We start from the raw sequence: 15209 nt of genomic DNA, 5'->3' as shown, positions 1-15209 counted from the left end.
GGGTTGGGTTTAGTAAAAGAAGAACCGGGTTGGGTTTAGGAAAAGAAGAACCGGGTTGGGTTTAGGAAAATAAGAACCGTGTTGGGTTTAGGAAAAGAAGAACTGGGTTGGGTTTAGGAAAAGAAGAACCGGGTTGGGTTTAGGAAAAGAAGAACTGGGTTGGGTTTAGGAAAAGAAGAACTGGGTTGGGTTTAGGAAAAGAAGAACCGGGTTGGGTTTAAAAAAAAAAAAAACGTAATACTCAATACTATAGAATCGCAATACTTCTAGAATCACAGTTAATGAAAATCGCAATAAAATCCAATTGGCAACTGTCTATCGTGAAGGAATCAAATCGGGACAAAAGCATATGTTCCCAGCCCTATTGGTTTCTAACATTATGGGCTAAATGGGAAAACACAGGACAAACGTGGACGAGGGGAAAGAAAGGGAGGCAGGTCAGAGCTGTTTATCCAAATCTATTAGTAAAATATAACACTATTTTAGTTTGCAGTATCTTATGAAATTGTTTAAGATGTAAATACAATGTGCAATTGTAAATTGTTCTGGTGGGATGGATGAGGCAGAATATAGCTGTGGACTGGAAGATAAGATGTTGCAGTCACATTCAGCTCTGATAGAATAAAACGTGTTTCCATTATAAAGTCATGTTAGGACAAGAATGCCATGTATTTGCTATTTAAGAAGATAGATAATTTTTTTTGCCATGGCAGCAGTGTGTGTCTCGGAGCTGTTTTTAATGGTTTCTTGAAAACAGTGGGAGCCTTTGTTTTCCAGAAGGCAAGCAGCAGTGCAAGAGAGTGTAGGAGCATCTGACTGTGCAAAATACATCAGTGTGTTTAGACATTTCATGGGCATTAAAGGTGATATATTTCAAAGAAAAATACACTTGCATTATCCTTTAAAAAAATGTAACTCAGTTGAATTAATTTAAATTTGAGATGGGCTCTCAATTGATGACATGATCAGCTCATTTTTTTAAATTCAACCCCACCCTTTTTCCTCTCTCTTTCCCTCTTTTAATCCAGATTGCCGAGGCATCCAACTCATTCCTGAATCGAATGCTGAACAGAGACACCATCACAAGAATAACATATAAAAGTAAGTGTCCGTGTGCTGTAATCTCAATGTCGAAACATCTGTACTAATGAACCTTGAAACACCAATTAACGTCCGCTAGCCATCTTTTTTAGTTAGGCTGCTCTAGCTAGACCTTTCAAGCTTTCTGTTTCCGCATTACATGGCACAGTTTACGGAGCTTACAGATTTACCACTTGAAATACGTGAACATTTTATCAGCTGTAGCTTATTTTAGCTTCATGAGTCATTTTGGAAAATGACTGGGGGGGGGGGGCAATCATATTTCAGGGGGGCGGGTGCCCCCTTTTTCCCCTATCCCAGAAAAGATCTATTATATTTTAATAATATATAATAGATAGGCAGTGTAGCCAGGACCATACTCCAGCACTGACGCACGTCTGGCAATGCGAGACTAGCAAACGGTCGAATTGTATATTTCTTACTGCACTTTTTTGATCTCGAAAAGCAGAATTAATTCATTTCAATCAAAGTGCTAATTGAAGGGATGCTGCAGGGTGGGTATGGTGAGATGCCTGCATGGGAACTCTTGATAGCTGGAGGAGGCTGTTGGTGAGGCAGCACTCGACAGATGCTCTCCAGAGGTTTCCCTCCGCCAGCCTGCCATGCTGGAGAGGCAGCATCGGCACACAGATCGCCCAGGGCTAGTTTGAAAAAAAGAGAGACAAATAATTGGATTAATGGGGGGAGCAGCGGGGGCTGGATAAACACACTGACCCCTTGTGACTGGGAGGAGTCTCACGAGCCAGCGGGTGCAGAAGGCGGGGGCAGACAGGGGGGGGGAGGGAGCAGGGGTCCTCCGAGTCCTGGAGCTGGAGAGGAGCATGAATTGTGACAGCTGTCAAAACTCCCTCGGATACACTGTCTCATACACATGCACACACTGTCACATGCTTCGGGATCCTTTAGCATATCCCTCAGACAATAATGCTGCCAACTTCCTTGCAAAGCACATACTGTATGTACACGCATGCCAACACAACAACACATACACACCATCCAAAGACAATTATTTATTTCAACTGCATGATCAAAGATCAGCAACAGAGCGCCTCTTCGCATGCAGAAAGGATCACAGCATTTTTTTTTAATGGGGATTTTCTTATATTAAGCATACCATGCTTATTAGTTTTGATTCATACAAGATTCAGTATTTAAAAGTGATCCAAAGCACAGTTGAATTAGGATTAAAGCTGCAGTGGTCCACCACAGTGACCTTGTTATGATAGGCAGTCCATTTGTCAACAGATGACAAGTTACTGAGAGCGTGTTACTGCAGTGTGAAGAGGGAGAGAGTGGCAGTCTGTCTAATTAGCGTCCTGACAGCGGAGACAGTTTGGATAAAAGAGGTTTTGTGCTGCAACACCAACAGCTTGTCATTCACAGAACACTAAATGAAATGTGAAAAATGAGTTTTGAAAGATGAGCTCAGTGTGATGTGTTTAAGCCCGCACACACACACGCTCACAAATGTCCCACGTGAATGTGTAACTGCACCTTTGATGTCGTAATAGGATGTAAAGTGTTCAAAATCTCAGTTAACTACTCATTATATCCTAAACATCAAGTTTTTATTATGTAGGGAATAGTGAACATTTCAATCATTTAGGCATTCATACGTTTTTTTTTAAGTACACCGTAGAATATATTATATATAAAATTTTAACTGGACAATTCGCCAACTTTAATTTGGATATCCAATCGTGCTGATATAGTCCATTGAAGAAATAAATTCCCAGCAAGTTCCCCTGCTCACAGAGCCTTGGCAGCCATGCCTAAATGTGTCAGGATGCATTGCACGTGATCGGCGAGTTCGCTAAGCTCTAGTAGCTTTTTTAGTTGTTAAAGACGGAGAAGCACAGCCAACTTGGTAATAACAAACTGACATTTATTAAATAATAGTGCAAACAGAAAGACGATGAGGTGTGGTTGTCAGGATCAGCGGTGTATGAGAGACGGATGGATGCAGTGAACAATGTGTGGCGCGTGTTGTCAGTAGCTAACAAAGGAAGTAACTAAACATAGAATGAAATCATGATGGTGCTCTGTGAAGGGTATGCCGCACACTGGTCTCGGGGCAGTCATCTCGTTAGCACCTCACACACAGACCTGCAAGTTCACAAGACAGACAATAGTACACTTGCACAAGACAGGCAGGCTCTGGGCCGTCACATAGTTAACGAAAATAAACTCACAAAATGTCAAGAAGGGAAATGTTTTTACGCCTGAACAGAAAAATACAACGGTACACCTGAATTCAACTTTGTCTCTTTCACTGAACCAAGACAAGATTAATTATCCAAAACACACTTCATTCAAACGGGACAGAAACTTTGGAGGCAGACCATTAAATCAGCTCAATAAAATGGCAAAAACCTGTCATTTTATCCCCAGGCTGGTTTTGGTTGTAAGTTTATCTTCAGGATCCTAAAGAAGGTCTCCAGCATACCTCTTTCCAGGTAAGGAGTAAAACCTTAATGCACGAGGGCTGTCATCTTGGACACTATCCAACTACAACTGCCCACGCAGACATTTTGCAGCAGAATGATTCAGTTTCTGTTGACGGCGGTGGGCGATTTGAGCAAAGGCCCCACCAGTCGGTGCTCAGATTCTGGAGGCTTCCCGCTGCAGCCTCCCCCGGCCTCTGTCTGGCTGAATACAGCTGAATATCCCAGTCAGCCAAAACACTGTCAAATTCACACTGTAAAAAAATTAAAATAAAAACTCATCCATAACATCCTCTGCACTCATATTTCTGCTGATGAAAACTGAGCGAGTTTGCAATACAAGAGAAAAGAACAAGGACGTTTGTGAACGGCATTGCGCCCCCAGCTACCAAAGCTGAAAGTACCACTCTGGAGTTCCTCTGGACACCAGTGACATCACTGGAGGACCGAAGTAGAGCAGATTGTGCAGCTGTAGCCAACTGAGCCCCAGAGACACAGAGTACATTGGAAAGAACTGCAGGCTTTTTTTCACACACGACATACACCAGATTAGTCTCGCTTTGCCAGACCTTCCACCACAGCGCTGCGAAGGAAGGTCTGGCAAGTCCACACAGCATTCCTGGATGGGAAAAAATTGTGCTCTGGTTCACACAATCACAATCACAATCGTCTTGGGCGGTGCTAAGCGCCGGACGGAGCCACTGCGCCTCTGAAAAATAGCCTCGGGAAGGAACTTGTTTTGGTGGAACATGTGTACGTTCAAAAGTTGTTTTAGTCGTGCAACAGAAAACTCAGATTGGACAGATAGTCTAGCTAGCTGTCTGGATTTACCCTGCAGAGATCTGAGGAGCAGTTAACCATAGTCCTCACAAATCCACCAGAAGTTAGAACACCAACACAAAGGAAGAGGAAGGGGACGGACATCTGGCTGAAAAGAGTGAAATCCGCTGGAATTTCGGATGGCAACATATCAATCCTGGAAGTGGAAGATCATGGACATACAGTAGACTGACACCAGATAGATAGAGATAAGGTTGAAAATCGCAGAATTGCCCTTTAACTCTAGGTCCACGTTTTTATGTCTTAAATTGTTCTTGTTTTTAGCTATTTATTGTCGTTTTTTTTTATTTCTAATGCACCTTCAGTTGTGGCACTCACAATTTCATCTAATAACAATGTATCCAATGACAATGTGAAAACAATGTGCATTCGTAATGATGTAATGAACCTACAGAGAATTATCAGCTGAATCTGCAGCGCCCCTTGACTTTACAGAGCTTTATTTTGACTTTCGGTTAATTGTTTAACTGTTCGGCCCGCAACTGGGATGCTCTTTGGTTTACTCTAACTGCTCTCATAGCGCCGTTTCCAGCTGCAGCAGGCAGCTGTTTTCAGTGAAACAGCTGTAAAAAGCTAGTGTCTTCTACCCACTCAGCAGCAAACCGCAGACAGACACGGTCAGCGAGCTGGTGGTCACAGCGGAGCATTTAGCAGCTAAAGACACGGAGATTTCCCTCTAGCGAGTTGGTAGATACCACAAACAGCTAAATGAGAGAGAATAATGGTCAGAAACTGCTAATCTGCAGGATGTGTAAAAAAAAGCAACTGCTGGCTAACACGCATCCATTTAAAAATAAAAGTCCTGCTTCTTTACTTCATTTACTTAACTGCTTTGGTAGAATTACAGTAGTGCTGTGTGGGTTGATCTAAAAATCCTATTTTAGAAGCAAATACAGTACAGGCCAAAAGTTTGGACACACCTTCTCATTCAATGTGTTTCCTTTTTATTTTCATGACTATTTACATCGTAGATTCTCACTGAAGGCATCAAAACTATGAATGAACACATATGGAATTATGTACTTAACAAAAAAGTGTGAAATAACTGAAAACATGTCTTATATTTTAGATTCTTCAAAGTAGCCACCCTTTGCTTTTTTATTAATAAGGGACAAAGTTCCACTAATGAACCCTGACAAAGCACACCTGTGAAGTGAAAACCATTTCAGGTGACTACCTCATGAAGCTCATTGAGAGAACACCAAGGATTTGCAGCGCTATCAAAAAAAGCAAAGGGTGGCTACTTTGAGGAATCTAAAATATAAGACATGTTTTCAGTTATTTCACACTTTTTTGTTAAGTACATAATTCCATATGTGTTCATTCATAGTTTTGATGCCTTCAGTGAGAATCTACAATGTAAATAGTCAGGAAAATAAAGAAACACATTGAATGAGAAGGTGTGTCCAAACTTTTGGCCTGTACTGTATGTTATTTTGTGTAAAATCTTAATCAGAAAAGAAACTAGTAAATAGAGCTGCCAAATAAATCTAGTGGAGTAACAATTATTTCCCTCTGAACTGTAATGGAGTATAACATAGTTATACTAACCTGTAGTCCTCCATCAGGAATTATGGAAAAGGACAAAATCTTCCAAATTGGGCCCCTCCAACCAACCCTCCAGCAGCATACCCCCCGTCACAAGATGATTAAAGGAATATTTCACCGCTGGAAAGCTGAATATATCTTTAAATTGGGTCACTTATGTAGTAGAAATGTGAAAAAAAAATTGAAATTGGTGCCTTCTAGGCCGAGAAAAGCCAGAAAATGTGTTTTGGTCTTATATGGATGAAAAACACCAAATCCCAGAATGCACCTGCTTCGTTGCTTTGAGTCCACTCCCAAGCCACGCCTACCGCTTGACAGACCGACAGAGGCATTCAACTCAACTCAAGCGTGTTTTATTGTCATTTCAACCATATACACGAAACAACGTTTCATCGTGACTCAAGTGGTGTTACTTAATATAAAAACAACATTATATAAAAACGACATACGAAACAGGCTACATTTAGTACACTTTATAGGCTCCGTAAAGTTCAGCTAACGCATACTAGCATTAGCGCTTGGTGGGCTGTAAACACCGAGCATAAACACAGCTGTGAATTAGTGTGTAATGTAGAATGGTCGGCATTTAACAGTCACAAACTCCACCAGCAGTTAGCAGTTAAATGGATACAAATCACCACATTTCTGCGCCACTCGGTGTTAACACAGCCCACCTCGTTTACCCGGCGACAGAGCATCTCTAGCTCGGAGGGCTAGCAGGCCTGGTAGCTGGACAGTCCGGTACACTATTCAGGCAGGTTTCCACAACAACAAAAACACGGCAGTCTCTGAACTCACGTTGGGAGTGTCGTTGAAGTTGGATGTAGTCCAGTTTGTGGTCTAAATGAGCGGACACTTGCAAACAGGATCCGTAAAGTTCAGCTAACACATACTAGCATTGGTGTAGCTAAACACAGAGTATAAACACAGCCGTGAATTAGCGTGGAATGTCGAATGGTCGACATTTAACAGTCACAAGCTCCACCAGCAGTTAGCAGTAGCTAGTTGGATTTTATTTCTACACCAGTCCGTTTAACACAGTCCACCTCCACGGGCCGGCGAGAGCAGCCTGGTAGCTGGATAGTCCCGGTTCCGGTACACTGTTGTTCAGGCATGTTTCCACAACAACAAAAACACAGCAGTCACTGAACTCACGTTGGAATTTTCGTTGAAGGAGGATGTAGTCCAGCTTGTTGTTTAATGAGCAGACACTTGCAAGCAGGATGGCTGGGACAGGTGGACAGCTAGCGTTAGCTTTCCACCTAGCCGATGAGGATGTCCCCTAGCCGGCTAGCGGCATTGAGCGACACCGCTGGTCTCCGTGCAGGCGAAGCTCACGTAGTGTGCCGAGTATTGCGTCTGTAATAACGTTTCCTGCATATTCTCCGATCTGTACCGATGTATCCCGGTGGTACACACGTCCGGTAGTTTGAATGCAGATAATTGTTGTAAATGTTTCCTGCTGAAAACCGAAAGCCTGTTTAGCGAAGATTCAAGATGGCTGACAGTCGTTTTCATTCGGAATACCTCGGCCAGACTCGGCAGTCCAACCCCCTGTGGGCGTGTTGAAAACATACGGAAGTAGATCCTACTACTGGCTGTAGTCCTTGCCTCTGGCCCAAAAATCTTCCAATGACGCAAAAATCGTCATTTTACGTCATCGGAAGATTTTTTCCAGGCCCCAAATGCAGAAATCTCTCGTCTCAGGGGGACATGAGGGAGGGAGGCACGGTCATTCAGAAATACTATCGGGTTTCTACTGATACAAAGCTGAATGCTAAATCGGTGAAGTATCCCTTTAAAGGTCCCATGGCATGAAAATTTGACTTTATGAGGTTTTTTAACATTATATGCATTCCCCCAGTCTGCCTATGGTCCCCCAGTGGCTAGAAATGGTGATAGGTGTAAACCGAGCCCTGGGTATCCTGCTCTGCCTTTGAGAAAATGAAAGCTCAGATGGACCAATCAGGAATCTTCTCCTTATGACGTCATAAGGAGAAAGGTTACCTCCCCTTTCTCTGCTTTGCCCGCCCAGAGAATTTGGCTCACCCATGAGAGAGAGACATCATGGCTTTCAAACGAGGAAAGTGGCAGTTGGTCAAGGCCACACCCCCACCCTCCACCTTGCCCCCCCCCTCTCTCCTCCTCAATAGCTACAGACATAGAAATGGCACATCCTAAGGAAAGCTCATTGTGGGACTGGCTCTAGTGGCTGTAATTCTGCACCAAGGCTGAATTTCGGGAAAGAGACTTCAGATCCAGTATTAGGGGACCACTAAGGTCTATATAGAAGAGACTTCAGATCCAGTATTAGGGGACCACTAAGGTCTATATAAAAGAGACTTCAGATACAGTATTAGGGGACCACTAAGGCCTATATAAAAGAGACTTCAGATACAGTATTAGGGGACCACTAAGGTCTATATAAAAGAGACTTCAGATACAGTATTAGGGGACCACTAAGGCCTATATAAAAGAGACTTCAGATACAGTATTAGGGGACCACTAAGGTCTATATAAAAGAGACTTCAGATACAGTATTAGGGGACCACTAAGGCCTATATGAAAGAGACTTCAGATACAGTATTAGGGGACCACTAAGGTCTATATAAAAGAGACTTCAGATACAGTTAGGGGACGACTAAGGTCTATATAAAAGCATCCAAAGAGCACCATGTCATGGGACCTTTAAGATGATTAGAGAAAGCTTTCCGGCCTTACTCTTGTTAAAATCTGAGGAAAAGGACAAATGACTCGAAATAATAATTTCAGTAATCTGATAACAAATACACTTTGTTCTTTTCCTTTTGTGTTGTGCAATTCACAACGTTGGTACAAACTGAAGCTACAGTACAGTGAACTTCTTGTCTTTGCTTACAGATGATGCGTATCTGCTGACCGGCCTCAACATAGAGGAGATTTACCCCGAGACGAGTAGCTTTATCACATACGAAGGATCGATGACCATCCCTCCATGCTTTGAGACCGCCACGTGGATCCTGATGAACAAGCCGGTGTACCTCACACGCATGCAGGTGAGCCTCAGCCGCCGAGCCAGAGCTGGAACACAAACCCAAACCTCACTGGGGATTGTCTCTCTAACTATCGTTCTGCCTATGAAACATGTCAGCCCAGCGCTGAGGCTTTTACTCCTAAGCTCGTCTTTTATCTAGTCCTCTATACAGTCCCACCTGGGGGGAAAAAATGCAGTGGATCACAATGCCTGGCTCATATTTGCATGATGCTTTGGCCTACTTTTAACAGCTTCTTTCTCTCTCTGTGTCTGTCTTTATCTTAGATGCACTCCTTGCGGCTGTTGAGCCAGAACCAGCCTTCTCAGATCTTCCTGAGCATGAGCGACAACGTTCGCCCAGTTCAGCCGTTGAACAACCGCTGCATCCGCACCAACATCAACTTCAGCATGCAGGGCAAAGACTGCCCCAACAACAGGGTTCAGAAGCTCCAATACCGAGGTACAAGCTGAATTTGCCAATATCATTTTTGATTTAAAAATGATATCTTGAATCTTGAATTCTGCAGGCACATCTCCGTTTCCGATGGGCGACACTTACAGGTTTTCTCAATATTTTGCTCTGAGGTTTCTTACAAACACTGATCTTATGTTCCTAGTTGGCCCTCATTTCGTTTAGTTATGACTACAATAACTTTGTACTCAACAAAGTGTTTGCAGAGATATGGGATTTTTTAGGGGCCCCGATGGGGCAGGAAACATGTAGTCAGTAGTAGTGTGGAGCAGAGCAGTCTGGTGATCAGGGAGGCTGTAAAGAAGCCAACAGTTTAGCCAGATTTTCTAAAGCACTTTAGTTTGGTAGCCCTTTACATTACTGCTCAGTAATATGTCAGACCGGCCATAGTTTATCGGTGTTTTAAGCCCCCAACGCCTCCTTCCAGGCAGCGCTGCCTGAAAGGCACTAGGATTAGGCAATGGTTATGGTTATGGTTATGGTTATGGTTAAGGTTAGGGTTATGGTTATAGTTAAGGTTAGGGTTAGGTGCCTGAAGTCAACGGTTGCAGCGCTGCCTTGAAGTCAATTAGGCAATGGTTATTGTTAGGTTACGGGTTAAGGTTAGGGTTAGGTGTCTTGAAGTCAACGGTCGCAGTGCTGCCTGGAAGGGGGCGTTGGGGGCTTAAAACACCATCGAGCCCGGCCATACGTCTTCCAGAGGAGGCTCTCATGACCACGCCCCTTTCTGGGGGGAAACAATCTGCATCCCGCATAGATGGCAACAGCGTAAACAGAAGAAGTTAAACATATTTCCAAACACTTACCTTAAACAAACCGTTTTCATTTAATAACGCTATGCCCAAGAGCTGCTGCGTAGTTGGTTGCACCAACAATACATCCAAAAAAGCGGATCTCCGATTTGTTCCCCTGCCATGTCCTAAACAAATCCTGATTGATTGGCTTTGGCTACAAGCTACAACGTTAGACCAGACAGACATCGCGTCACCGCGGGGCCTCGACGCCACACATCAGGAGAGAAACAGGAAAATGTCGAAAAGCTGTTGTGTAGTGGGTTACCTTTTTTTTTCTTCTTTTTTAGCTTCAGTGCTTCGAAGCTTCGGTGCTTTTCAGCAGCGAGTATTCGAAGCTTTGGTAGCGGCGGCAGCGGCGTGGGAAACGCAAATCCTGGGCAGTGTTTACTGCCCAAACTTAGCCAGTGACGTTTACTGTAACGTTAGGGGACTGATCCAGTTGACATCACATGATCAAAAGAAATGGAAAGACCTGCGTTTTTGCCAGACCGTCTGACGAGTGACGACGCATAAATTAGCAAGCGGCTAGTGGACATTTAGCAGGCAGCTCAATCCCGACAAAAAAACAGTGAATTTCAGCCTGCATGCACATTTAAAAAAAACAAAAAAAAAACAGCAAATATTCGAATCCCGAAATAGAAAATCAAATATCTACTTTTTGAACGAATATTCGAATATTCGGATCCAGCCCTAGATACGCCCGATGTAATTGCTTTTAGATTCGACATCCACGTAGATTAAATTAAATTAACATCAGAATTGAGTGCCAAGCTGCTTCTCAGCTGATGGTTGAGATCATGGAGACTGAAGATTGATGTGCTAAAGAGAAGGAGGGAAGAAAAGAGGCAGCAGAAAGTCAGAACACCTGTTTGGCCCTGACTGACAGATTACCACCTGGGAGCTGCTGCTGCCTTCTGTCATCTCTCCTCCTCTGCTTCAGACAATATATCTGCTGCACAGAATGTTGAATTTCACTCACAATCTGTTAAAGGCGAGAGGTAGCCCGTTCCCTGCTATTCATTGTGTAATTTCTTTATTTCTTTATTTGGTCAAGAGTTATTGTTCTGTGGCCGACACACGCCATGATTGTCTTTCTGTCTATATCTCTCACTCGTTCTTTCTCTGTTCTGCTCGACTCTACTCACTCCCCCTAAAAAGATGAAATTCTCATTCTGTGCAGCAGTTGCGGGGGAGATTTCAGCCCTCCACCACCTGCCTCAGACCCTCTTGACCCTGAAACAAATGCACTCACCAGAGACCCTCAGAGAGCAAAATCAAAAACACAAAGGCAGACCTGCGTCTCCTGTTCAGAGATGTAAAGACCTTCAAGATAAAGTGGGGAGGTGGGGGGGGGGGTCTCATTAAAAGAGACCCCATCTTTGTTGATTTGTATAAGGTCAACCTTACCAACAAGAAGCACTCCTCCCCTCCCCAGAGAGGCGATCATCAGGGTATCTTAATGGGAAATCAGGGATGTTTGGAAACGAACCATGCTGTGCATGTGTGTGTTTACTTTATTATTTTCAACACCTGATGAAAGGAAATATGATTATGATAACAATCCCTTCTTTCACATAACACCGAAACACTTTTTTTTTAAATCAAATTACAATGTTTACTTGTGTTGTTGGCACCTCCTCGTTTTGGGTTTAATGTACTGTCAGGGCTGCCACTCAGAACATATTCACTCGAGTGCCATTCCTTTTGAATTGTATGTTATCACTCAAGATGAAATATGGTGTAGGGGAAGGGTGGGGGCGAATAATGCCATTGTGGAGGGTGCTGCATATACTGTATATAAATCAGTATTCTCACTCCTGTCCTTCTCCTCTCTTCCAGTGAACGAGTGGTTGCTAAAGTAGCCTCCCTTGGATGAGCGTCAGAGATGGAGAGCGGGACGAGGCGATGGGGAGGAGGGAAGGATGGAGGAGGGAAAGATGTGAAACCGGGCGAAAGGTTGCATCTCATCTAAGATTATTTCATGGCATTGTATAAAGACAACACTGGACATTATACGAATTAAGGAACTTTGTATTGTGGGCTAAGAGACTCTTCTTTTCATACATTGAGAACCGTTTGAACCCTCGCTCCAACACATGCTATTAAGCCCTTTCCCCTCACTGTACAACTACAGTATATCTACATGGACATTTTGATACCAATACGTTTTTGGGAGAAAACCAAAAAAAAGACACTTGGAAACAAAAAACTAAAAAAATAACGTGGAAGCATTTATTTGATAGCCTCCCAACCAATAGGACAACGTTGGGACTTTAAAGCCTTTGTACATAAAAATGTTGCTATCAGTGGGAAAATCCAAGGACTAAGTCACTGCCCCCATCCCGCTGGTCAAGACGAAAGTGGTCAACACAAGTCTCACACGGACTTTTCATTACAGTCACCAACAAGGCATGCAATCAGCAAAACCAACAGAGAGGGAACACAGCCTTACCTTGTCATTGTCCAAAACTAGAGTCATGTCATGGGAGACGAGCGAATATTTACAGGCTTTCTTATGGCCTCAGAACAACCAGTGTCTTGGCCTCGTTTGTACATATTATAATTATCAATACTGCAGAAAAATGAATATGTAAAGAAAACTAATGAATTAACATTCAAAAGATATATTAAGAGGATTTAAAAAAAGAAGATAAAAAGTTGATAATTTTAAACTGCTTGGTGCACTTTGAATTCTGGAGCAGTTCTTAGTGTGAGCTGATGCCTTTTTTCTGTTTTATTGTTTACAATGGTCATACACTGTGTTTGAGTGTTGTTATCAGCCCAATAAATGTGTCTGGAAAGTTCACTTTGGGAAATGCTTCACTATGAGGAGCTGACTTATTGTACCTGTACCTGCTTTGTACTGTTCCATATTAAATGTGTTGATATGTCAATATTCCGCCTCAGAGGCATGCTCAATAACACTGCCATCACCCAGAAAGCATTGCTCGGAGATAACAGTGGGATAACGAAGGTATCAGGGTAGTGTCTTCTTGACAGAGCCTCTAAATGAATGGCATGATGGTCTCCTGCTGATAAAGATGCAGCGTTACAGTCTGGCTTTCTTTCCATTGTTAGCCTGATGTAGCTGAAGCTTATCAGCCATGCACAGGAAGCTCTGTCGGGGATAACGTATTCTCGCTTTGCGAGACCTTCCTCCACAGCGCTGCGTGCGAAGGTCTGGCTAGTCCACACAGCATGCCGGGATGGGAGAAAAAAGTGCTCTGGTTTATTGGCATTTCTTTAAACCAATCACAATCGTCTTGGGCGGATTGCATAATAGCCTCAGGAAGGAACTTGTTTTGATGGAACCTGTGTTTGTTCCAAAGTTGTTTTAGTCATGCAACAGAAAACTCGCTAGCTGTCTGGATTTACCCTGCAGAGATCAGTTTACGGAAGGCCCTTTCCTAATTTAATATGTGCAACAAAGGCAGCTTCTGACCTCAACCCCATCCAACACCTAAAGCCAGGCTTTAAAGTTAAGATTTCAAGTGTGGTTTACTATACTGCAGGTATCTGAAATATTGCTGGCAGTAAACATACAACAGAAGAGCAACTGGTGTATCTTTACAGTGCAGCCAAACAAACGTATGTAGTTTTGAAAAGGAAGTCAGTCAATATTGGCCTTTTTCAATCATGCCATGGGCAACGGCAATCAGATTTTCTGCTGAGCATGGCGTGAGTAGTTTTCTACAAAACAGCAGAGCACACTTATAAGAGTTGTTACTTCATGGAGTAGGTGGAGGCACTGTGGCTGCTCCTACTTTACATTACATGTCATTTAGCGGACACTTTTATCTAAAGCGACTTACAATTGCTATATATGTCAGAGGTTGCACACCTCTGGAGTAACTAGGGGTTAAGTGTTTTGCTCTGGGACACATTGGTTGATGTATCGCAGTGGGAATCGAACCCTGGTCTCCCACACCAAAGGCATGTGTCATATCCATCACCACCTTCTCTGTGCTGGACCATCGGCCGTCCGACCTCTCTCTCCCTCATGGCTGCCTCATTCCAGAGATTCAGCCTCTCCTCTCTATACTATCCAAAGTGAGGGTCAAAGGACAGTCTGTAAAGCCCCTTGCGGCAAATTCATGATATTGGACTATGTAAATAAAATTGACTTGAATTGACACTGTCCAATACCCCAAATTACCATGTCTTGTTTAGTGTCAGCGCTAACCTTAGGGACAAGTGCATTGCATTTACTTATAGCCACCCCATATTTTAGTGGTAGAATGCTTTTAATGTGAATTAACATTATCGGCCTAACTGAATCCTGTGGTGGAATGGCGGACTCCACCACTAACAATAAAAAGTACTATTTAGAATGTATGGCTAATGCTGAAAAATCCTGACCATAAGAAGTATTAAGAAAGAGTTTGATTTATGAAACTCTGAAGGTAATATAACTTTAAGGTCTCAGTATGTTTAAAGAAACTTGACACATGGAAAGGCAATTGTGTATTCTTGTTCTAAAAGGACCACACTTGAAGGCAGGGCTAAAAGCCTGCCATCATCAATCAATCAATTGTATTTGTCACATCAAATCGTTCGAGGTGCAATTCCAGTGAAATGTAATCCCATCAGCTCCTTCAACCTGTGCATGATTCATCATAAAGCAGAATGTGGCCGTCAGATCGGCACACAGAAAAAGACTTACCCGGTTGAATGGCCCCGACACTCCAGGATCCTGCCAAGTCACGGCGAAAGGATACCACAGCTCCCGACATCCCGCTAGAAACCGATGGAGGCTCAGAGGCCGACGCAGCTCACCGTCCGACGCCTGCACACTGGCTACAAGACGCCCAGCAGAGAAGAGGCAGTCGGTGTATAAAGTACTAGAGACCCATACTTGAGTAAAAGTACAAGTGCTCTATCAAAAAAGTGACTTGAGTAGAAGTTGAAGTGCTCTTTAAGCACAACACTTAAGTGGAAGTACTAAAATATTCAAAAAATGTTGTACTTAAGTATTGCAAGTAGTTTATTTTAAAATG

At 43.1% G+C, this 15209-nt stretch overlaps 1 protein-coding gene across 2 annotated transcripts in view; it reads left to right on the top strand.

Moving 5' to 3' along the window:
• ca10a (carbonic anhydrase Xa) overlaps positions 1-13108 on the top strand; it is a 323190-nt gene extending 310082 nt beyond the window's left edge. For both annotated transcript variants that reach the window (XM_039788744.1, XM_039788745.1), the window contains 4 exons: positions 1029-1101; positions 8814-8968; positions 9232-9406; positions 12052-13108. In XM_039788744.1, the coding sequence (XP_039644678.1) occupies positions 1029-1101; positions 8814-8968; positions 9232-9406; positions 12052-12074 (426 nt within the window). In that variant the 3' untranslated portion in view covers positions 12075-13108. The remainder of the gene's footprint in view (positions 1-1028; positions 1102-8813; positions 8969-9231; positions 9407-12051) is intronic.
• The last annotated feature ends 2101 nt before the right edge of the window (positions 13109-15209 follow it).

Source organism: Perca fluviatilis, chromosome 21 (assembly GCF_010015445.1).
Source record: "Perca fluviatilis chromosome 21, GENO_Pfluv_1.0, whole genome shotgun sequence".
In the NCBI taxonomy this organism is placed as follows: Eukaryota; Metazoa; Chordata; class Actinopteri; order Perciformes; family Percidae; genus Perca; species Perca fluviatilis.
The sequence above is the reverse complement of the archived record's forward strand: the minus strand, read 5'-3'. Positions and strand labels throughout refer to the sequence as shown.